The sequence below is a fragment of the Carassius carassius genome, chromosome 9 (genome assembly GCF_963082965.1).
Source record: "Carassius carassius chromosome 9, fCarCar2.1, whole genome shotgun sequence".
NCBI classification, from domain to species: Eukaryota; Metazoa; Chordata; class Actinopteri; order Cypriniformes; family Cyprinidae; genus Carassius; species Carassius carassius.
This window is the reverse complement of record NC_081763.1, coordinates 17,428,026-17,452,734: the sequence shown is the minus strand read 5'-3', so window position 1 is coordinate 17,452,734 and position 24,709 is coordinate 17,428,026. Positions and strand designations below refer to the sequence as shown.

The 24,709-nt window shown below is 37.8% G+C and overlaps 2 protein-coding genes across 2 annotated transcripts; one reads left to right on the top strand and one right to left on the bottom strand.

Moving 5' to 3' along the window:
• The first annotated feature begins 778 nt into the window (after positions 1 to 778).
• bcat2 (branched chain amino-acid transaminase 2, mitochondrial) lies at positions 779 to 16,487 on the top strand. Its single transcript, XM_059558062.1, has 11 exons — positions 779 to 981; positions 2,460 to 2,534; positions 3,022 to 3,222; positions 6,841 to 6,951; positions 7,099 to 7,218; positions 7,304 to 7,467; positions 8,621 to 8,763; positions 14,484 to 14,569; positions 14,873 to 15,013; positions 15,132 to 15,206; positions 15,320 to 16,487. Exons 1-11 carry the CDS (start codon positions 964 to 966, stop codon positions 15,359 to 15,361), a joined length of 1,176 nt encoding a protein of 391 aa, XP_059414045.1. The 5' UTR covers positions 779 to 963; the 3' UTR covers positions 15,362 to 16,487.
• A 1,354-nt stretch (positions 16,488 to 17,841) lies between these two features.
• LOC132149111 (interferon-induced 35 kDa protein homolog) lies at positions 17,842 to 24,048 on the bottom strand. The gene is made up of 10 exons (XM_059558053.1): positions 23,931 to 24,048; positions 23,416 to 23,444; positions 23,254 to 23,325; positions 23,015 to 23,173; positions 22,809 to 22,925; positions 22,442 to 22,586; positions 18,963 to 19,069; positions 18,661 to 18,847; positions 18,468 to 18,574; positions 17,842 to 18,382 (listed from the first exon to the last, which is right to left on the bottom strand). Exons 2-10 carry the CDS (start codon positions 23,425 to 23,427, stop codon positions 18,182 to 18,184), a joined length of 1,107 nt encoding a protein of 368 aa, XP_059414036.1. The 5' UTR covers positions 23,428 to 23,444; positions 23,931 to 24,048; the 3' UTR covers positions 17,842 to 18,181.
• Positions 24,049 to 24,709: the final 661 nt, after the last annotated feature.

Genomic DNA, 24,709 nt, shown 5'->3' with positions numbered 1-24,709 from the left:
ATGTTGTTGCCATTAAAAGTCCTTAACTGTATTAGACGGCTGGAAATGTGCTGCTTTTTTTATGGTATATGCAAGTTAAAAGACAGTAAATAATAATTACTGGAGAGCTTATATTATCCAATAATAAAGACTGATGAAAATTTAGATTCGAGTCAGAAAATTTAATTCAAAGAAAAAATATACTAAATCCATTAAATATGCAAATGGTAAACTAGGTTTCTGTGCAATCTAAAGCTACACAGGCTTGTTTACAATAGCGACCAACACCGGTGACAGGCTATTTTTATTTTCATCAGCTCAAGGTATTGACATAAAACATATTTCTTCAAATGTCCAAAAGCCAATCATTTAACAGGATCGGACCAACGCCTCATAAACTGGCCAATGAATGGAGTATTTCCTCATAACCTTGTTTAACCCGTTTAACCCCGCTGATTGCGTAGATTTGACCCCTACTCTTTTATCCAATCAGATGCGAGATCTCCGTCACGCCTACCCTTCGGGTTTATTTTTAACCCTTTGATGGATGGGAATAGTTTTGTTTGTAACATTAATGACCTTTAAAATTCATATAAAGACGATAAATATTATGATATGTAAACCGACTTTTAATTAAACCATATCATATGAGTGTTGAGAAAATATCTTACCAATTTTAGAAAGCCTGTGTAGTTTCCAGCATTTAAACTTTTAAGGCTATATACCTGACATAATAACATTTAAGATATTCCAAACGAACCTTCTGATGCAAATATCACTCTGGCCTGTGTTGAAAATTATGCGAATGGGCTTACATGAAAATTGAAGAAACTTTAATCGATTCAAACCCTGAGCACATTGCTTCTATTTTCTTAAAGGGTTCAATCCGGAACGCGGAGCTCATCGAGTCCCAGGCTGTTGCTCCCACTCGGACTAGTTTACCATTCATCTCATCTCATCTCATCTCAGCACAGCACAGCAGCGATGGCAGCGGTCAGGACGGTGAGTTCAAAGATCATTTGGCTTATCCCCCCTGCCACATCTCCAAATTCTTCTGTCAATAATTAACGGCTCTGTCTTAATTCTCTCGACGTAGATGGAGTTTATTTAACAGAACGGAATTAAGCAGCTTTAACCTGCATATCATCGTCGTTGCAAATCGACAACTCGCAAATTTCAATGATCACACGAGCAGGATGCATATTTCTAAGGGTTGGATTTTATATATGGATAAAACATCAGAGGGTCATGTGTTGATTGTGACTCTGAATTGCTGTTCATACGCAAATCTGCCTGTTAATAATCAGTAACTCGGATTAACGCTTGCGTCGTAAACGAGAGCAGCATTCCACGTATTTCCGTACAAACGCACGAGCCTATGGCAGGCCGTTGTAACAACAATTCATAAAAATATACTAAATATATATTTTTTAATGTTTCCAGACCAAAAAAACTTACAAAAATATATGATTAATCATTATTAATAATACTACTATAATGACTAGTTGGGTTTAACTTTCACTTGCAGCAAGATACTAGTATTCTTTCCAGTAATAGTATTCAATGTTAATGAGTCACTAGCTGGTTACTGTTTGCAAATATAATCAGTAGAGATCTGTGATATTAACTCACTTCTGCATAATCCAGTTGTTGCTGATACATATTTTTGTTTCACTTGTAACTTGTCATGCAATGTTTGTACTATAAAATGTTGATTAGTCATTACATATGTTAGTGAAAAGCCATTGTAAATTATGAGATAAAAACATCAGTTTCATAGTAGTGTCCTAATACTAAAAATACGTAAGAACTACTAAAATGATAGTTACTGGTAATTCTGGAATGCTACTTGGAAGTGAATTGTTGCAGCTTTTGTCTTTGAACTCTTTTCAGATTTAAGTTTTCTACCAGCGACTTTGGCAGTGGTTAGTAGCCAAGAGATAACTGAATGAATAATTATTATAGTGAAGTTGAAAATGATACTAGTCACTACTTAATAATAATTAAAATAATACTAGTAGCAAAATTATATGCTAGTTAGGTTTTCAGGAACTAATGGTTAAACATCTTGCCATAAGATATTTTTGCCTCCCAAATTATGCCAGAGTTTTGGCAAGGTCTCCTGACAGAGCTATCCTGTAGCCCTGTTATATTATTTATTTTGTAAACAAATGTCTAATAAAGCACGAAAACGAAACCGTAATAAGAGTAGGACTACTGTGTCTTAGAGTAAAAGAGGCAAACACACATTTCCTTTCATGCTTTACATATTCACTCAGAGTTTTATAGCTGTTAAAAGCACTGCTACTGTGAGAGGCAGCTGTCTCCTTGTGCACAAATGCAGGTATGTATGGCTTGTACATACTCAACCTTCACATCTCACGAGGGCTAAACAACAGCTGTCAAGAAGAACGTGTTCTGTGTCTGATTGGGTTATGAAAGGAAAAGGTTGAAGTCACCCCCTGTTTCTGTGTTTTAAGGCACTGAATGGACGCTTTCTTCAGCCTCTCTCCCGGTCATGTGGGTCGTTGCGGTTCGTCAGCTCTTCCTTTAAGGTATTGAAACAAACCTGTTGTGCCAGGTTTATGCACCGCTTTTTTTCCATGCCACCACAGGTCAGCCTGGGCCTTCAGGTCTTGTGATTATGTGTGTTTGTTTCAGTTGGCTCAGAGTTTACGGTTACAGTTTTGGGGCAATGCAGGTCTTCCAGACCTGTGAAGTTGCATTTTCTGAAGTGTTAAGTAGGCCACGGTGTCACTTTTTGGGATCTGACATCTCTTTTCCTTGTGCTTTTGCCTTCTTGCATGCTTTCTTTTTTCCAACACCCCCTTCCCCTCTCACCGCAATTTTAATTCAATTCAATTCAGTTTCAATAAGAGGTTGACTGGCACGATGAATCCAGATTAATTTTTCAAATGCATGTGCAATCAGTGATAATGAATAAACTCCTCTCCACGTGCCCGCTTTACTCCCCGCCCCTCTCTGTCTGTCCATTTTCCCTTCCTCTTTTTCTGTCTTTCTCTCCCGGTTTGTTTGTGTCAGGCTGCAGATCTTACCATAGAGAGGAACCCTGTACTGAAGCCAAAGCCAGACCCCTCGACCCTCGTGTTCGGCAAGCAGTTTTCAGACCACATGCTGACAGTCAGCTGGTCTGCAGCAGGAGGATGGGAGGCACCTCAGATCAAGCCCTTCCAGAATCTGTCCCTTCACCCTGCTTCCTCAGCCCTGCATTACTCCATAGAGGTGAGCCTCATGGTTCCTAGCATCTTTTTTTCTCATTTAAGTTGACTTTATTTCCCAAGTATGCTTTTTTATTTTTTTTAATCTGAATTCTGTCAGATGCTGCGCCCCAGCAAACTGTGGAAATCTAGAAATGAAGTGTCTGCACTATATACTATATACATCTCCTTGATATTGTGATTGCAATTAATAATTTCTTAAAATACTGTATAAAATTATTAATATTTTATGTATGTATGTATATGTTGTTTAGAATTCTTAATCTTATACATTTGTATAATGTTAATTTTAAATTATATTAATCTTGATGAATATGTAGTTAATTATGAAGCTTTACAGTGATTTTTTTTATGCAATATTGCTGGGATCAGTCATTTTATTTTTGTTGAAATAAATTAATGAAGAATGTAAAACATTGGTCAACTAAAAAAAATATTTCAGATAGATGCTGTTCTTTTCTATATTTACTACATTTTTTAGGAATCCTGAACAACAACAATAAAAAAGTTTCCACAAAAATATTAAGCAGCACAACTATTTTCAACAATTTGAGCCCCAAATCAGTATATTAGAATGATGTCTGAAGGATCATGTGACACTGAGTCATAAAAATCAGTTTTCCATCACAGGAATACATTTTAAAATGTAAAGTCGTGGCCAAAAGTTTTGAGAATTACATAAATATTAGTTTTTAAAAAGTTTGCTGCTAAACTGCTTTTAGATCTTTGTTTCAGTTGTTTCTGTGATGTACTGAAATATAATTACAAGCACTTCATACGTTTCAAAGGCGTTTATCGACAATTACATGACATTTATGCAAAGAGTCAGTATTTGCAGTGTTGGCCCTTCTTTTTCAGGACCTCTGCAATTCGACTGGGCATGCTCTCAATCAACTTCTGGACCAAATCCTGACTGATAGCAACCCATTCTTTCATAATCACTTCTTGGAGTTTGTCAGAATTAGTGGGTTTTTGTTTGTCCACCCGCCTCTTGAGGATTGACCACAAGTTCCCAATGGGATTAAGATCTGGGGAGTTTCCAGGCCATGGACCCAAAATTTGAACATTCTGGTCCCCGAGCCACTTAGTTATCACTTTTGCCTTATGGCACGGTGCTCCATCCTGGTGGAAAATGCATTGTTCTTCACCAAACTGTTGTTGGATTGTTGGAAGAAGTTGCTGTTGGAGGGTGTTTTGGTACCATTCTTTATTCATGGCTGTGTTTTTGGGCAGAATTGTGAGTGAGCCCACTCCCTTGGATGAGAAGCAACCCCACACATGAATGGTGTCAGGATGCTTTACTGTTGGCATGACACAGGACTGATGGTAGCGCTCACCTTTTCTTCTCCGGACAAGCCTTTTTCCAGATGCCCCAAACAATGGGAAAGGGGCTTCATCTGAGAATATGACTTTGCCCCAGTCCTCAGCAGTCCATTCACTATACTTTCTGCAGAAGATCAATCTGTCCCTGATGTTTTTTTTGGAGAGAAGTGGCTTCTTTGCTGCCCTTCTTGACACCAGGCCATCTTCCAAAAGTCTTCGCCTCACTGTACGTGCAGATGCGCTCACACCTTCCTGCTGCCATTCCTGAGCAAGCTCTGCACTGGTGGCACTCCGATCCCGCAGCTGAATCCTCTTTAGGAGATGATCCTGGCGCTTGCTGGACTTTCTTGGACGCCCTGAAGCCTTCTTTACAAGAATTGAATCTCTTTTCTTGAAGTTCTTGATGATACTATAAATTGTTGATTTAGGTGCAATCTTAGTAGCCACAATATCCTTGCCTGTGAAGCCATTTTTATGCAACGCAATGATGGCTGCACGCTAGGGCTGGGACAACACGTCGAGGTCATCAATGACGTCGACGCAAAAAATACGTAGACGCAAATTATGCGAATCGATTCGTCGACCTGTTTTTATTTTTCTAAAAAACGTTTGCAAAATGTTTATGCTGAATATACGCGATGGCCGGATCAACATTCTGTCCAACGTTATATAACCAATCCAGGGGTTTTTCTGCATTGATCTTTTTTTTTGGCGGCTGTCAAAGCCTTATTTGATCGGTGAGTGATGTAGAATAGAATGACTGTGCTGCGCCTGACAGGGCGCGTACGAGAGCGAGCCCCGGCTGTGCGCGCGCACTCACAGTCTTCAAACAACACAAGCGCTTCTTGCTCTCTCTCTCCCTTGTGCATATTAATCAAAATCATTAAACACGATAGAAAAAGGGCGAAACACCAAAGTTTCACGCGCGCTCGCGCACTCACAGTCTTCAAACTACACGAGCGCTGTCTTGCTCTCTCTCTCTCTCTCTCTCTCTCTCTCTCTCTCCCTCGTGCATATTAACCAAAATCATTAGACACGATAGAAAAAGGGCGGAACGCCAAAGTTTCACGTGGAGCATTCAGAGATTTTTTTTTTCTACATGACAGGCTGCTGGCTCCCACTGTTAATTTTTATTTTTTATTTTTTGGAAAAGCACTCTCTGTATTAGCTTAAAGCCCTCAAGTTTACATTTTTTACTGTATTCTTTCAATTGCTCTAAACAAGTATTTTGGGTGAACTTTTTTATTGAATGCTAGACATCAAGTTGTTGTTATTTTCATCTGAAAGAAGAACTGTTTTTCAGTAAGCTAGGCCCTATGTGTTCAGTAAGCTTGTTTCAGTAAGCTATGTGTTTTCAAGGCTTCAAGGTTTTATTGAATGCTATCTCTATACAAGTGCAAAGTAATGCATTCTTAGTCAGTCTTTTATTTCGTAATTTTAAGAGCAATAAACATATATTGCAATGTTAAGGAATTCCATGTTTTTTTTCATTCAGATATGTAAATCAACATGTATAAATTGTTAGTAGTCAATTAATGGGGAGATAATCGAAATCGAATCGGTCCGATAAAATTAATCGTTAGATTAATCGATGCATCGAAAAAATAATAGCTAGATTAATCGTTTAAAAAAAGAATCGTTTATCCCAGCCCTACTGCACGCGTTTCTTTGCAGGTCACCATGGTTAACAATGGAAGAACAATGATTTCAAGCATCACCCTCCTTTTAACATGTCAAGTCTGCCATTCTAACCCAATCAGCCTGACATAATGATCTCCAGCCTTGTGCTCGTCAACATTCTCACCTGAGTTAACAAGACGATTACTGAAATGATCTCAGCAGGTCCTTTAATGACAGCAATGAAATGCAGTGGAAAGGTTTTTTGGGATTAAGTTAATTTTCATGGCAAAGAAGGACTATGCAATTCATCTGATCACTCTTCATAACATTCTGGAGTATATGCAAATTGCTATTATAAAAACTTAAGCAGCAACTTTTCCAATTTCCAATATTTATGTAATTCTCAAAACTTTTGGCCACAACTGTGTTCAAATAGAAACAGCTATTTTAAAATATAATAATAAGCTTGTTAAGGCTGAGTAATCTTATTGGCACAGCTAGTATTTTCATGAATGTTCTGCAGTTATTTGACCTTGTCTTAATATAGGTTTATTTAATAAGATCCATTTTAAACGGAAGGGAACTATAGATCTTGCTGATAATGTTTAAGACTAATTTCCAAAGTTTATGCATTTCTTTTATTAAATAATTTTTGTCTGATATTCTGTTTTATTCTCAGCTATTTGAGGGCATGAAGGCATTCCGGGGAGTAGATAACCGTATCCGTCTTTTCAGGCCGATGCTGAATATGGAGCGCATGTACCGGAGCACGGAGAGGAGCTGCCTGCCTGTTAGTCTTTATCTTATTCCTATGGGCATTACTTCAGCTTATTGACTGATGCTCTGGGATATTATCACATTTCCACTTAGACAATCTGTGTGCAGTATCCTCTCCCATCTCCATCAGCATATTCTCTCTCTCTTTCATCTCTCTTAGTTGTTTGAGAAGGACGAACTGATAAAGTGTATCAATAAGCTGATTGAGGTCGACCAAGAATGGGTTCCTTACTCCACAGACGCCAGCCTGTACATCAGACCAACCTTTATAGGAACTGAAGTAAGAGACTCTAGATATTAAAATATCATTTGTTGAATGATTTTGATCTTTTTATCTTTATTGGTGACCCGTCTTGTTTTTGCAGCCTTCTCTAGGTGTGTCTCGAGCGGGTCATTCTTTGCTCTTTGTCATCATTGGGCCCGTTGGACCTTATTTTGCCACTGGAGGCTTTAGTCCAGTGTCGTTGCTGGCAGATCCTCGATATGTCCGGGCCTGGAGGGGCGGTGTTGGAGAATACAAGATGGGAGGGTGAGTTTTCACAAAAGCTTGGTCACATTCTATTGCACACATTTTAAGTGTTCTACAATAATAATTATAATGAAAATATTTTTTACTGTTGGCAAATAAAGTCCCCTTGAATCTCAAATTTAAATTATTATTATAAATTTTTTTTTTTACTGTTTTTTTTTTTTTTTTTTTTCTCTTTTTTGTGCTTGTTCATACAATGGCAGTGAATAGCAACCACAGTAAATAAAACAGTGTTTTTTTGTTTTGTTTTTTTAGTTGCAAATGTGTCACCGATTGGTCACATGTGACACATGCTACATATTCCAAGTGTTATGGGGTTATACAACAGGGTTTGGTGGGAAAAACTAACTGAAATGTAAAAATCCTGACTTTGGCAGTTGGTCTTCTGTGCATTCATGAGCATTCATCTATTAGCACTGCAGTTCAATCCAACTTGCCCAGAGATCCAAACTTTGTCTGGTTTACCCCAAAAAATTAAAACAGAAACATAAACTCTAATTCTTTAGAACCATTTTGTCTGTTATATAGTTTTCATAAGGGTATACCATTAATCGTTCTGTAGTATTGCAAGTGTTTTTTGAGCATTTCATTGGTATCCTGTTGCAGGATAGTGATGCATTTTAATGGTGAGATCATGAATGTCAGAAGAGCATTTAAACTTCTGCTTTATTTGTTTGTCACACTATTGACCTTTGAATGCCATTTTTTCTTACCATTATTGTGCCACTTTGGAGTCTTATGAGCAGCTTTTCACATTCTGGTTATTCAGAGAAATTCAGTACTTTGCACAGGCTGCAGTAGGCTGGTCATGTTGCAACTTGTGATCATGGTAAAGTCTTTGCGATCTACTAAACCCTTTACACTTATGCAGCTCTGGTTTCTGTTTATGTGCCGTATCTCTTCCTACTCTCTTATCAGTCCTTATCTTACTCTCACATTATGCATTTAAAGCTCACTTCAGCAAAGCTTGTGCTGCTGTCCTGAGGGTTCAGATTATCTGATATCTGTTTATATTATGAATTGAAGTGCTTTCGCTGTTCATTATAAATCTCTTCCTTTAAAATGTTTGGTTTCAGTGTAATAATCCAGGTTTTCCATGCCAGTGTTTTATCACCTGAATGCAACTCTGTGATTGTGGCTGTATGTTTCTTAGTAACTATGGGCCGACGATTGCTGTTCAGAGCGAGGCGGCCAGGCAGGGCTGCCAGCAGGTCCTCTGGCTGTACGGAGAGAATGAGGAGATCACGGAGGTCGGAACCATGAATCTCTTCATCTACTGGACCACAGAGAACGGAGGTGAGAGGGGGAGTAGCTTCTAGAAACTTTGAACTAAAAGCTTCTGCTTCTGTGTGTTTTAGGTGAAAAACTGTGTGGTAGGACCAAAAATGTGCTTCTTTAAAGGTACACTTTGTAACTGTTGGCACTGTAGCGGATAGTAAACAAAACTGCATGTGCCTTGTGGAAAAAACATTGTAGCCAGAGCTACTTCTCTCTTTTCATGGATATGACGATCACTCAGGCACTTGGCTTCTCCGCAGTGGTTGTCGTCCCAATAGATCTAAAATAGTCTGAATATAAACCCTTATCATAGGCATACTGACGTGATTCAGGATAAGATAAAAACACAGTTTGAAAGATGGATTCATGATGTACTTGCTCGTTATGTTAATGTAGTAAATTTGGAACTAATATAAAAAGAACCCGAATGTAGGGATCCTTTAAGTGCCTTTGTTTACACAAATAGATGTTGTGGTTCTTGTTTCTGTAGACAGTATTTTTTACAAGGGTTATGTTATTTTTTAGGAATAAAACAGCAGCATGCTATTTTTGTGTGTAAAAATACCTCTCAGCGTATTTTTTCTGCAGTCATGAAACAATTGACAATATGAGAGAATCGTGATTTGCAGGCCTAAAAATGTCTTGAACAACATTTTAAGCTATGCAAATTTCAAACATGAACAATTCTGTAAAGTATTTAATATTTTTATTTTTTTTGTGTGTGTGTGTGTGTAGCCTCTATTAAGTGATTTTAAAAAATCCTTATTTGATAATCATGAAGGAATAAAAAAGTTATGGAAAATGAAAAATGAATAATCCATGAATAATGACTGTCTCCCTCTGCTGGTGATAAAATGCATTTTAATGCATCTTATTGTTCATTAGATATAGAAAAGAATCACCTCCCCACTCTTAAAATAATCACATTTTGTTGCTTTGCAGCCAGAAATTAAGACAGACACAGTTTTTGTTTCATCCTGCTGTATTAACTCACTGCAACTTATACCATCCAAGTGAAAGATATAACATCAAAATGTCAAAAAAATAAATACAGAATCACTGAGTTAGAAAAAGGATAACCCCACTCCTAAGAATGACTCAGTCAGGTGTAGATATGGCACACTTGCATAATGGCACACAAAGCTGTGTTCATTGTGATCAGCTCAACATGAAAAGAGTTTTCCTGGAGCTTTTCAGTCCTTGTTACTGCAGCTGAAGCAAACAATGGGTGGCAAGACCTTGTCAAAAGATCTCCAGAATAAAGTTGTGGACAGGCACAAGTAAGGAGACGGGTATACAAAAATTTTTTCAAAGGCTTTATTATTGCCTAGAAGCACAGTGAAGTCTATTATTAAGAAGTGGAAAATATTTGTTATAACACAGACCCTCCATGGATCAGGACGTCACTCCAAACTGAATGAAAGAGCAGGAGGAAACTGGTCAGAGAGGCGACCAAGAGGCCAACAGCAACTGAAGAGTGGTCATTGTGTGCATGTGACAACAATATCACAAATTCTGCACAAATGTGGCTTGTATGAGACTACAGTCGTGGCCAAAAGTTTTGAGAATTACATAAATATTGGAAATTGGAAAAGTTGCTGCTTAAGTTTTTATAATAGCAATTTGCATATACTCCAGAATGTTATGAAGAGTGATCAGATGAATTGCATAGTCCTCCTTTGCCATGAAAATTAACTTAATCCCAAAAAAACCTTTCCACTGCATTTTATTGCTGTCATTAAAGGACCTGCTGAGATCATTTCAGTAATCGTCTTGTTAACTCAGGTGAGAATGTTGACGAGCACAAGGCTGGAGATCATTATGTCAGGCTGATTGGGTTAGAATGGCAGACTTGACATGTTAAAAGGAGGGTGATGCTTGAAATCATTGTTCTTCCATTGTTAACCATGGTGACCTGCAAAGAAACGCGTGCAGCCATCATTGCGTTGCATAAAAATGGCTTCACAGGCAAGGATATTGTGGCTACTAAGATTGCACCTAAATCAACAATTTATAGGATCATCAAGAACTTCAAGGAAAGAGGTTCAATTCTTGTAAAGAAGGCTTCAGGGCGTCCAAGAAAGTCCAGCAAGCGCCAGGATCATCTCCTAAAGAGGATTCAGCTGCGGGATCGGAGTGCCACCAGTGCAGAGCTTGCTCAGGAATGGCAGCAGGAAGGTGTGAGCGCATCTGCACGTACAGTGAGGCGAAGACTTTTGGAAGATGGCCTGGTGTCAAGAAGGGCAGCAAAGAAGCCACTGCTCTCCAAAAAAAACATCAGGGACAGATTGATCTTCTGCAGAAAATATAGTGAATGGACTGCTGAGGACTGGGGCAAAGTCATATTCTCCGATGAAGCCCCTTTCCGATTGTTTGGGGCATCTGGAAAAAGGCTTGTCCGGAGAAGAAAAGGTGAGCGCTACCATCAGTCCTGTGTCATGCCAACAGTAAAGCATCCTGACACCATTCATGTGTGGGGTTGCTTCTCATCCAAGGGAGTGGGCTCACTCACAATTCTGCCCCAAAACACAGCCATGAATAAAGAATGGTACCAAAACACCCTCCAACAGCAACTTCTTCCAACAATCCAACAACAGTTTGGTGAAGAACAATGCATTTTCCAGCACGATGGAGCAAAAGTGATAACTAAGTGGCTCGGGGACCAGAATGTTGAAATTTTGGGTCCATGGCCTGGAAACTCCCCAGATCTTAATCCCATTGAGAACTTGTGGTCAATCCTCAAGAGGCGGGTGGACAAACAAAAACCCACTAATTCTGACAAACTCCAAGAAGTGATTATGAAAGAATGGGTTGCTATCAGTCAGGATTTGGCCCAGAAGTTGATTGAGAGCATGCCCAGTCGAATTGCAGATGTCCTGAAAAAGAAGGGCCAAGAAGGGTCGATAAAAGCCTTTGAAATGTATGAAGTGCTTGTAATTATATTTCAGTACATCACAGAAACAACTGAAACAAAGATCTAAAAGCAGTTTAGCAGCAAACTTTTTGAAAACTAATATTTATTTAATTCTCAAAACTTTTGGCCACGACTGTACACTTAAATTATTTGGCCTCAACACCAAAATATATGTCTGACGGAAATCAATACAGCTTATCATCCAAATAACAGCATTACTATGGTTAAGCAAAATACTGATACAAGTGTTTTTTTGTTTTTACGTTTACCTTTATTTAACCATGTTAATCGGTTGAGAACAGGTTCTCATTTGCAACCGCGACCTGGCCAAGATAAGACGCAGGGTACAAGGCAACATGAAGTTACACATAACATACTGACATTCAAATACACATTCATAAATATAGAAGACATTCAGATTCAGTTAAAAGTACTGGACAATGCATAAAAATAAAAATGTAAAAACTTAATAGTTTAAAAATATAAAAATGGCAGTGCAAGAAAAATAGCAGTAGGATAATAGTATAGTCCAACATGGGTAAATTAATAATGTGCAAATAAATGCAATGACAGCCATTCAGTTGAATATGTGCAAAAAATACTTAAGGCTTTGTTCACAAAGAGAATCAACATGTACAGTGGTCTGTCAGTAAATTTGAGAGTAAAACTTTAAAAGTAGTGATCGAAACAGTAGATTCTAATTTGAGAGACTTTTGTAAAGTGTTCCAATCATTTGCAGCAGAAAATTTAAAAGAAGAGCGGCCAAAAGAGGTGCGGGCTTTTGCAGGGTCTAGAGAGATATATTTACTCTAACGCAGGTTAAATGCAGGCACTGATATGGTTATTAGAGTACTTAGGTAAGATGGTGTTTTGCCTAATATGGACTTGTAAATTAACTGATACCAGTGATTTAGGCGCTGGTTGTGTAACGAAGGCCATCCAACTACTGAGTAAAGAGTGCAGTGGTGGGTGTTGTATGGGGCTTTAGTAATAAAGCTAATAGCACTGTGGTTAAAAACGTCCAATTTCTTGAGTAAAGAATTAGAAGCAGTTCTGTAGACAACATCACTAAAGTCAAGCATTGGGATGATGGTCATTTTCACAAGGGCCTGTTTTGCAGGAAGTGTAAATGAAGCTTTATTTAGAAATGGAACCCCAATCCTGGACTTGATCTTTGACTGGAGATGGTTTATGTGGGTTTAAAAGGAAAGCGAGGGGTCTAGCCAGACCCCTAGGTATTTGTATTTCTCCACATATTCCAGCTTAGACCCATTCAGGGTGGTGATGTTTATTGGACATGAAGATACAGAATTTGTCCGATTATAAATCATGCATTTTGTTTTACTAGAGTTTAAAGACAATTGAAGATCACAGAAGGCTAATTGAATGTCTTCAAAACTCTTTTGGAGTTTTTCTAAAACATTTTCCAGTGTTGAGCCTGAAGTGTACAGAACGCTGTCGTCTGCGTAGAGATGAATAAGAGAGTTGCCCGCAGCACGAGTGACATCATTAATATAAACCGAGAATACCATCGGGCTAAGAATCGAGCCCTGGGGCACCCCCATAGATACAGCCAGAGGCTCAGATAGCAGACCCCTCAGATTTAACACACTGAAATCTATCATTGAAATAATTAGAAAGCCAAGAAAGGCACGTGTTTGAGAAACCCAGGGCCTTAAGTTTTCCAATAAGAATACTGTGATTGACAGAATCAAAAGCTTTGGCAAAGTCCATAAAAACAGCAGCACAATGTTGTTTTTGGTCAAGAGCTGTTATAACATCGTTTAGGACCTTTAGTGCTGCTGAGGTGCACCCACCTCTGAAGCCAGATTGCATATCAGAGAGGAAATGATGTGACTCAAAAAAAAGAAGGGGTCCAAATTGTCAAGTCCAGCTGATTTGTTTGGGTCGAGGTTTTGTAGCTCTCAAGACCTCTTCAGTTTGTATTTCAGCAAAAGAGAATTGTCGGTGGTTAGAACCAGGTGATAACATAGGTGCTGTTACTGCTGTATAGTTGGGCCATAGTGAAGTGCTTATTGAATCCCTCTGTTATAGTGGACTTGTTGGTGGTGATGATGTCTCCTAGCTTTAAAGCCGTGGGCAGTTGGGTGGAGGTGTTCTTGTTCTCCATTAATTTGACTGTGTCCCAAAACTTTTTAGAATAATTACTGCAAGAAGCAAATTTATGTTTATAGAAGCTAACCTTAGCTTCCCTCACTGCCCGTGTGTATCGGTTTCTGGTTTCCTTAAAAAGCTGCATATCATGAGGATTAATTGAGGCAAGTGCAGTCCGCCATAGAATGTTTTTGTGCCTGCTGTGGGCAGACAATTCTGGAGTAAACCAAGGACTATATCTGTTTTTAGTTCTGAACTTTTTAAAAGGAGCATGCTTTTTCAGGATAGAAATAAAAGCATCCTTAAAAAAGAACCAGGCATCTTCCACATATGGTATCAGGTCAATGTCCTTCCAGGATACCTGGGCAAGATCTATTAAAAAGGCTTGCTCACTGAAGTGCTTTAGAGAGCATTTGATGGTGATAAGAGGAGGTCTTTTAACTGCAGACCCATTACGAACATTACTAGTGGGTGATCTTTTTCCAACTCAGTGATTCAGGTTTTTATTTTTTATTTTTATTTTTTTTTGACATGTTATATCTTTCACTTGGATGTTATAAATTGCAGCGAGTAAATGCAGCTGGATAAAACAAAAACTCTGTCCATCTTCATATCAGGCTGTAAGGCAACAAAATTTGATTATTTTAAATGGGGGCGATTTATTTTCTATACCCACTGTATTTACTGACATAAGCGTGTGTCTTTGTAGAGAAAGAGTTGGTCACCCCTCCACTTGATGGCGTCATTCTTCCAGGAGTCACCAGACAGTCACTTCTAGACCTTGCCAGAGAATGGGTGAGAAATAATAATGGAAAAGGGGAAGTTTCTCAACTCTTAACTTCATGTGTTCTCTAAAACATTAATATCTATCTAAGGTTTGCTAGACTGCAGAACCATATTTGTATGTTAATATTCAAATAAATGACATGACAGTGACACATTAAGGACATAGCATTCTTTTTAATACCATGTGAGGCTATGGTAAATGAAAACGGTAATTGTGCAATAATGTGTTACACATCAAGTACCAAGATGTCTGTTGCCATGCCTGTTTTACAGTTCTGCCATAGTACTGTAAGAGTTGTGTGTCTTCTTCAGGGGGACTTCAAAGTGACAGAGCGCAGAGTTTTAATGAAGGAGCTGATAGACGCTTTAGATGACGGACGGATTCTGGAGGTGTTCGGTTCGGGCACTGCATGTGTGGTGTGTCCAGTTGGCAGTCTGCTCTACAGAGGACAGGTAACCAGGAAATGCACACTTTGCTTCTCTAATGCAAATGTCATCTGATAGCATCTTGCAATAAGCATTTGTAAATTTATTGAAAACACTGCTCTTTTTATTTGTTTAAATCATCTAGACTTACCAAATTCCCACAATGAAGAATGGTCCGGACCTTGCTAAGAGATTCCATAAGGAGCTCACTGACATCCAGGTAGAGAAGGTTTTTGAATGGCCCTTGAATTCATATTAAATTATTTTTTTTAATTTTCCTTTCGTTCCATCATCACACTGTCTTATCCCTCTGTCCTGTTTCTCTGTGTACAGTATGGACGCACTCAGAGGGACTGGGCACCTGTGATCGTCTAACCGATCTGAAGCTGGTTTCATGTTTAACCTCATCTCAAGTGTTTGTGTGTAGACTAAATAGATGGGTGTTATTCTACAGTAACAACCTTTCTAAACAGAAAACCACCTATTACATGTATGCAGTCTTTCTAAATGACCTTACATACTTGCTTGCATATTCATATGGTACAATTTTAGCACTAGAGATCGTCCTTAAACCTGAGCACAAGCGTCATAAGCAAATATGTCCTTGCAATAGTTACTGATTCAATCTTTAAACTTTTTTTTATCTTGTTTTACCAAAAAGTCTTGCTGTTTCCCTTTTGTCTCCTAAAATGTTATTTTCCTACAACTTTCATGTGTATTAACATTTCAAATTTCATATAGCGGGAATGGTGCTATGAAATCAGGCCGTTGAGAAGGATCAGACTTCTGCACATAATCATTTTAATGTAAATGTTCATTGATGTTCATGAGCTGCTTGTTTGTGTAACGCAAGAGAACAGATGTCATAATTTTCTTTCTTACTAGCAAGAGGACAGACATTCATTCATTTTGCATCAATTTTAAACGGTTGTTTTTTTTAAAAGACACTAAATTGATTTGAAATTATTGTCCATGTAGGGAAGTACAAGGACAGTGTGTTATCACCAGATATAGATGATTTAAAACCATGAGCTGAACTTATGCATGCACAAAGGGGCTTCAGGACGGCCCGGACCTAGTACCTCTAGAGACCACTAGAAAAGTCTTGATGTGATCGTTACTCTGCTCTGTGTGTGTTATCTATATGATATATTTGGAACAACAATGTGACCTATATGTACATGTGTTTGTGAAATATTGAATGTTCACTGAACATGTAGAATGTATCGGTTTTAACTTATTCCTGGTGTTGTTTTAATGGCTAGAATAGCTATCAGCTCATGAACCCTCCTTGTTTCGTTTTGTTCCCTTCATGCACTCCACATCTCTTCTGTCTAAGTGCCTGATGGAGTTGGCTTTATCTTTCACATTTGTCTTTATTGTGGTGAGGGGGCTGCTGCTGCACACATGATTGGTTTGTTTTATTCGAAGGGTTTTCAAAGTAGATGTCTTTACTTTTTCTGTTACTGTATTTTTTCAAATAAATTCAGTTTGCATCCAATATGTAATATGCTTTTGCTTCAATCACCTATAAAGGTCTAGTTTGCTTTCATGTGTGGTTATTAAAGGGTTAGTTCACCGAAAAATGTAAATTATGTCATTAATGACTCATCGTTCCAAACCCGTGAGACCTCCGTTCATCTTCAGAACACAGTTTAAGATATTTTAGATTTAGTCCGAGAGCTCTCAGTCCCTCCATTGAAGCTGTGTGTACGGTATACTGTCCATGTCCAGAAAGGTAAGAACAACATCATCAAAGTAGTCCATGTGACATCAGAGGGTCAGTTAGAAATTTTTGAAGCATCGAAAATACATTTTGGTCCAAAAATAGCAAAAAGCTACGACTTTATTCAGCATTGTCTTCTTTTCCGTGTCTGTTGTAAGCGTGTTCAAAACACTGCAGTTTAGTGATATCCGGTTCGCGGATGAATCACTCGATGTAACCGGATCTTCTTGAACGTGTTCATCTTCATTTCTCTCTTCACAGCAGTTCAGTCAGTGTACTGTTTGAGTAAATGTATTACTCCGGGATATTGGTTTGAACTCTGAGGGAGTGTCAGCCACATTGAAAAAGTTAACAGCTTAAGTCATTTGTGGATTAATGCGTACTGGAGACACTAACCGTTTCAACCGATTCAGTTCGATTTGGTGAACTGGTTCAAGAAGATCCGGTTACATAGAGTGATTTGTTCGCGAACCGGATATCAACTAAACTGCAGTGTTTTGAACGCGCTCGCAACAGACACGGAAGAGAAGTCGTAGTTTTTGCTATTTTTGGACCAAAATGTATTTTCGATGCTTCAACAAATCCTAACTGACCCTCTGATGTCACATGGACTACTTTGATGATGTTGTTCTTACCTTTCTGGACATGGACAGTATACCATACACACTGCTTCAATGGAGGGACTGAGAGCTCTCGGACTAAATCTAAAATATCTTAAACTGTGTTCTGAAGATAAACAGAGGTCTCACGGGTTTGGAACAACATGAGGGTGAGTTATTAATGACATAATTTTTCATTTTTGGGTGAACTATCCCTTTAAGAATACATTTTGATCATCATGATAGTGTTTTTTGAATAAAATATCAAATTTTAATTTATTTTAATATATTTATAATAATCTCTAAATATAAATTATAACTTAAAACTATTTTGCTACAATAATGAGATTCACCAGTGACCATGACTGACCAAAATAAAAGCATATTGAAAACAAATATGCTTAAGGGTCATGTAAAAAAAAGACATTCTTAAACATAACCTTCTCTTTCATTGTACAGAATATCTTTTCTTTTGTGTTTGGATTAAGCTTCATAAGATTCCTATTAGTGTATCATAAACATCATAATGATAGTTTTGATTACCATTTATTGAAGACTTCGTTCTCTATAAGTCATAACCCAATATGACCAGATCTTTCATCATCAAAAGTCAAGAAATACAGCTAAGAATTGTAAATAATAAAAATTTGTATCCATTAAGTATAATAATATATAAAGTACATTCGATAATAGGTAAAGAAGTCACGATTACAGAAAATAAGAGGTGAAGGGATCTTTATACTATATAACTTTCTGACAATAGACCCAAATCAGGAGTTCTATAGAGTCTGTTAAGAATGAATGATCTGTTTAATTGAAGGCAGCATTCAATTTCTGGGCTGTAGAGGTTTTGTAGCATCCTCACACACTCTAGCTGTCTTTAGGAGAGTCCTCATCAAACAAAGCCAGGGTGGTGTGACCTGGAGGGTTGTAGATGATGCCTTCCACCTCTCCGCCACCATTGGCGCTCTTCTGGAAGTGGATCTCCAGGTTGTCCTGCAGGTTGTCTTTGTCCATGATGTCAGGGATGCCCGTCAGCAGCACTGTGCGCAGGCACACTGAGTCACAGATCTGAAAGGGAGCAACAGTCAGTTCACATCATAAACAACCCAGTATTAATGGTTTAAAGTATTGTGACATACTCTATTCTTCTTACACTCATTTGTGAAATCTCGCCATTGAGGAATGGAGTGACCTTCACCCTGTACTTCCTCTTACCAAAGTCTACCTCATGATCTTGTTTGTCGGAGAGACCTTTGGCAACTGAAGACAAATGAAAACAGAATTTTGAAACACTTCAAGCATCTTGCACTGAGATGTGTCAGACTGAATGTATTTAGTTGACTTACTATTATCATCTACAAAAGTAATGACCACAGTGCCAGAGTCGTGCAGCATGTCCTTGTCCTCCACCTCACCGCCCCCATTCCTTGTCCGAGAGAAATGGATGTCCAGTTTGTCTAGTACTTTCTCCTCAGGTTCTTCCTTTGGCAGGTTGGAGACTAGGATTCTGCGTGGGCACACCTGTGTTTCCATCTAACAGATGGAGAGAGAAACAGAGTGTTGTTTTATATCCTGTTAGTCCATAGGAACACAATGCAATGCATACACAATCCATCTTTGTAAACGGATGTCAGCTTGTCTCTATTACCTCAACATATTCGGGTACCAGGAACTGAATGGGTTTAGCCTGGACGGTGATGGTACAGTCCCCGAGTTGCACCGAATGATCCTTTAGGTTCAAGATTTTCTGAGCCACTAAGATGTAGTATCAGAAGAGATTTGAAGAGAAGTTAATAAAGCAATAAGCTATACAAGAAGCCCTGATAGGCCTATGTGTTACAGTCATTTAAATGATACTGAAAAGTGTCTCGGTGTAAAAATCAATGGAAGTGATTCATAAGCCAAGAAACCCTCTAGGGGTCCTCAGATAATTTTCTTATTTTATTACAACCTCTAAACAACATCTTTTCTTCTTGGAGGAACCAAGGTTTCTACAGAAAGAAGGTTTCTACTTGGGATATATGAGACAGCCTAATTTAAAAACTGTGATTTCTACAGTTGATAAATAATTATTGATAAAATCTTAAAAAGTGATGGGCATTTTTAAATGTATAAACATTTTTCTGTCTATGCTCTAAAATGTTTAATCAGGTAGAAATCCTGAGCAAAAAAATATTTTAATAAATTTAGAAGTGTTTTTTTCTTTTTTTTCTATACTTCTATACTTTACAAACAACTGGAAGAGTCATGTACATGCACTGGTTCAAAAGAATGGGATCCCTGAAGACCAGTGGCCTGTAGCACAAAGCCGGTTTCAGTTTTAAACCAGGTAAGTTTGCATTTAGTTTGAGAAGAGTTTTCGGGCTCAAGAAGGTGGACTGGTTTGAGTGGGTTTCGTCACCACGGTAACGTTGTACTTGGTGAAATCATCCACTCCGGTGTTAATCACAAACTCTGGATCAAACTCTGAGTTGACTGAGAGCATTTATATCAAGCTTTATGAGCCTGCTGAACCAGGGGCCTGTTCTTCATACGTCGCGTAATACATCCGAGATGAAATGACACATCCAAGATGATATCATCGCACTAATCAGGACCTGGCTAATTCAGTTCTTCGAACGCATCTGTTGTTGATGATTAGTATGGCTGAATTAAGTTATCTGAGATTACTGCGCATTCATGGGTTGGTTTAAAAGGGGCTATATGTCAATACTCGAAACCACGATCAGCAGTGCAGCCATTGGCTGGCGGCAGGATACTTGCCAATACTTGCCAAATTTCTTTTATAAGGACTTTTATAAGGAAACAGCACATACAGTACATAAATGTTATAATAGATAAATGAAATGTGCACTGTTTTTATTTTATTACATTTTTTACATGATTTCCAATTATTTATATTCACGATTTCTAATATTTGTACAGACTTTATATTTTTATTTCAATGTAGCAATTAGTATTTCATTTAATTTTATCTTTGAAACAGGTTTGTTATGTGAGAGCATTAATTAAAGTTTCAAGGGTCAAGATCCTTTTGTCTGCATCTTGATGATGCGCTCCATCAAGCCACTCCCATAATAGCTTTCAGCACTCAAATTGATGCACGACTCTACATTATATGTATAGCATGTTTGTAAGACTAATACAGTTATGTAATTGTAATTATTTTTTTTATGACAAATAAATATTTCACTTAGTAAAACTGGCTGTGTTTATAGTATTATAGACTTTACAATGTTATTAGCCTATATTACATTTAAATTAATTTTTTAATTATTATTTTATTATTATTATTGTTCCTGGATCAGTAGGATGCTCCTTGCAACAAAGTAGCGGTGGCTGGGACAAATTTTAAGTATCTATTCTGCTTAAAAAGATGCATTATAATACTGTTTACATGAAATAAGCCTGCTCCCGAGCTGTTGCTATGACAGCAACTCCAGGATGAGCTTCGAAGAACCAACCAATCCAAGATCAAGCCAAATCAACAACAATCAAATCCAGCTAACTGAGTTAGTGACATACAAAAATTGGCCCCTGATCTAAACCAGGGGCCCGTTCTTCGTACGTTGCTTATTACAGCCGAGATCAAATGACACATCCAAGATGATATCATCGTGCTAATCATGATCCGGCTAATTGGGTTCTTCGAACACACCTGTCGTGTATGATTAGTATCGCTGGATTGAGTTATCTGAGATAATTGCGCGTTCATGTGTTGGGTTAAAAGGGGATATGTATCGATACTCGAAACCATGATCAGCAGTGCAGCGATTGGCTGGTGGCAAGACGGCAATGTAATGACGTCATATAATTTAAAATGACACCCGACGAAAAACTTGACAAATTTCTGGACTTTTATAAGGAAACAGCCAAGCAAACAAAACTACATAAATGTTATAATAGTTACATGAAACAGATAATAGATGCATGTTTTTATTTTATTAGAATTTTTTTCATGATTCCCAATGATTTATATTCGCAATTTATAATAGTTGTACAGTCTTTACATTTTTATTTCAATGTAGAAATTATCTATTAATTTCATTTTATATTTGGACAGATTTGTTACGTGACAGCATTAATGAAAGTTTCTTAAGGGTCAATATCATGTTATCTGCATCTCCTGCACTCCATCAAGCCACTCTTATAATAGCAGTCATCACTCAAAATAATGCACGACTCTATTATCTGTATAGCATGTGTGTAAGACTCACATTATGAAGTAATAATTTTATGACAAATAAATATTTCAGTGAGTAAAACTGGCCGTGTCTATAGTAGGCTGTTATGGACTACACAGCATTTTTATATTATTTTTAAATAATTTTTTTAATGATTATTATTTTAAATTATTGTGCCTGGATCAGTACGATACTCTTGTAATAAAGTAGCGGTGGTAGCAGACTTATTTTGAGGATCAGTTCTGGTTGAAAAGAAGCGATCTAATCCTGTTTACATGAAATAAGCCTGCTCCCGAGAAGGTTTAAGCTTACGGACCTGTTGCTATGACAGCAGCTCCGGGATGAGCTTCGAAGAACCAAATGATCCAAGATCACGCCAAATCGTCAACAATCAAATCCAGCTAACTGAGTTAGCGACGTACGAAGAACGGGCCCCAGGTTAGATTTGTTTGGTTTTGTCAACTCTAAACTTACTTCGAAACTCTGAGTTTGTTCATTTTGCTTCGTGCTACTGGCCACAGGTCCTAAAACTTAAATAAAAATATTACATTTTTACATTTTAATTCAGTTATTTCAGTTACTTTTAGTTATTAATTTAAAGAAACAATGATATATTAAAATAAGTTAAGATGGGGACCTTAACTTATAGGGTTAGGAAGTATCAATATCTTGTGGACACTGCAGTAGCTTGAGGTCAATGTTGTTTCTGGTGCCAAAGACTTTGTTAAACTTATATTCTATTTTGTTCATGTTTTCATTGTGTTTTGGTTCTGTCTTCTTTGTTTTACCATTTGACCTCTGTTAAATTACTCATTTCATTCACCTGTTGTTTAGTTGATCATCTCCTTTGTTTCAGTGTATTTAAGCCCTTTAAGAGTTCTCTGAACCTTTAAGCACCTTTGATGATGTTTCTGTGATGATGCTAGTTTGGATCATTACATACCATCCTCTTCTTCAAAGGTGATCAGTGCTGTCCCACCCTCCATTGGATAAACTATGCGGGGCTTCACATCAAAACTCACAGCATGCGCTCCCTCTTTTGTATTTCCTCGAAACACAACCCTCCTCTCAGGCACCGCTGTAGAGATCTGTGGAGTCAGTGTGGAGCCTTGTTAATCCCACAGTTGCTAATGTGTCCCAATTAAGCATTGAAATTAAGCAAGTTCAAATTTATATGAATAAAAGGGAAAATGTTTAAAATGTTTAGATTATTATTAAAAAGTATTTCAACATGTATTGAACTGATATATTGTAGAGCCAGTAACTGAAGCTAAGATAAGCATGAATATATATATTTTGACTCTGTAAACCTCAGTTTGCTTTTTCAGACTTGTGTTTCTTTGGTCCAGGTTATGCAATTCCTCCTTCACTTTCAGGATCTCCGTCTGCAGGTCTGCGTTCTCGTCCTGTACAGCTTTGCACTTCACCTGCACACAGGGACCGAATACAACCGATTGTTTTTTAAGTCTATAGATTAGGATATAAAATGATTGTCTGTATTTTTACTTATACATACTTTCTCTTTCTGAATTATCATATTACGTTTCTTTTTTTCATCCTCAAATGACGATTTCCTCTCATCAGAACGTTTTTTAAATTGCTTGGCAAAGTTGTTGTTATTATCTATGCCATCTCTCAGTATTTTTTGTTCTGCCAGCAATGCTTCATGCTGTGTCTGGACAGATGAGAGGACATAAGGATTAATGGTTTGTATCCTGGTTGACAAGTATCCCGGTTTACGAGCCACTCACACACCTTGTATTTGCTGATCTCCCTCAGTACATGGTCCAGACATCTCAAAGACTCACCATCCACAAGGCTATAATCCTGAGTGGACAGACAAAATGACAAACAGGGTCATTGTACTGAATAGAGAATCGAATGAAAAAAAAGTCTTCGCCAGAATACTTCCTTTACCTCAGTAGACATTATACCTACGCAAGAACCTGTGAACAGACAACACTGTTTTAGACAGAAATCAGACATAACATGTCTTTGCAACCAATGTAAAAACCTTTAAGAGCTGGTTTTCATCAGATCTTGGACATTTCATTCGTGTAAATTGAGCTAGTTAATTCACTTTAGCGTGTTAAACATGACCGCTTGAGTTGTTAACGTCGCAAAAAGTTGCTTTATAGAAAAAATATTAAACCATGTATTAAAGCCAGCAGACAAGTTTTTGTTGTGTTTACTATTTGTTTTGTTCGTTTTGTAAAATGTTGAGGAAAATGTTGACTTTAAACACTTTCACTTGTCATATAGCCTACCTTGCGTCTGTCACAACTTTTTTAACAACAAACCACTTTAACAACAAACCATAAAGCGACTTCCGTGACTATAACTTTTAGTAGCAACCACTTTATACTTTTTTGTTTTGTCATGTTCATTTATTTCCAAATATTACTAAATTAACAGATGAGACAAATACATACCGTGACGAAGCAACACGTAGCCTACTTAATACGTTTCGCTTTCGTTTCAAGTATGATGTGATCTATTTACTAGGTCTATATGTTCACAGTGGTGGCGTCGATAGTAGCCATAAGGCACAGTTTCTTTAACACACGTTGGGTTTCCATGTTTTATGGGGACATAAGGCTACACTGTAAATTGTATTTTCTATCCCTTACCCTACCCCTAAACCTACCGCACACAAAACTTTCTGCAATTTTTGATTCCCAAAAAAGAATATTCTGTATGATTTATAAGCTTATTTCCTCACTGGGACCAATAAATAATGTCCTCACAATTATGTATTCAGTCATTTACATTTCAAACATCGTCATTTTGCTCGGGCTACATGCAGTCCTCTTCTCTGCAGCGGGTCAATGGCAGGTTCGTGCAGGTGATCGGGACTCTGGGCATCTTCTGGTATTTTTCGGAGTCAGAAAAATCTGTCTTAAAGGCCGTGTTGCAAGGTTAATTTTTTAACAAATTTGTGCAATTTGCTTGTTGGTAATAAACATTTAAACTGTTATCCATTGTATTTTATGTTGTTGGGTATCACAAAACGGAATATAATACGAAAAAGTAGGTACTATCTTACAGCGGTCTCCTTTCCCCTACAATGCATTGCATTACGTCACGTTGGGGAGAGAATTTACCAAAGCCGCCTTGAGAGCATTGAGAGTGACTAGAGAGACGAGTAGTAGACGTGAGTATTCAGATAGCGCAGATTATAGATAAATAGATAAATACATAGATATATATA

Excerpts from the sequence above, each read along its gene's own strand:
- bcat2 (XM_059558062.1), top strand. Across the intron at positions 2,535-3,021 it reads TCGTCAGCTCTTCCTTTAAG|GCTGCAGATCTTACCATAGA; the intron begins GTATTGAAACAA and ends TGTTTGTGTCAG. Across the intron at positions 15,014-15,131 it reads GTCTGCTCTACAGAGGACAG|ACTTACCAAATTCCCACAAT; the intron begins GTAACCAGGAAA and ends TAAATCATCTAG.
- LOC132149111 (XM_059558053.1), bottom strand. Across the intron at positions 22,926-23,014 it reads TGATAATTCAGAAAGAGAAA|GTGAAGTGCAAAGCTGTACA; the intron begins GTATGTATAAGT and ends CCCTGTGTGCAG. Across the intron at positions 19,070-22,441 it reads CACCTTTGAAGAAGAGGATG|TGGCTCAGAAAATCTTGAAC; the intron begins GTATGTAATGAT and ends ACTACATCTTAG.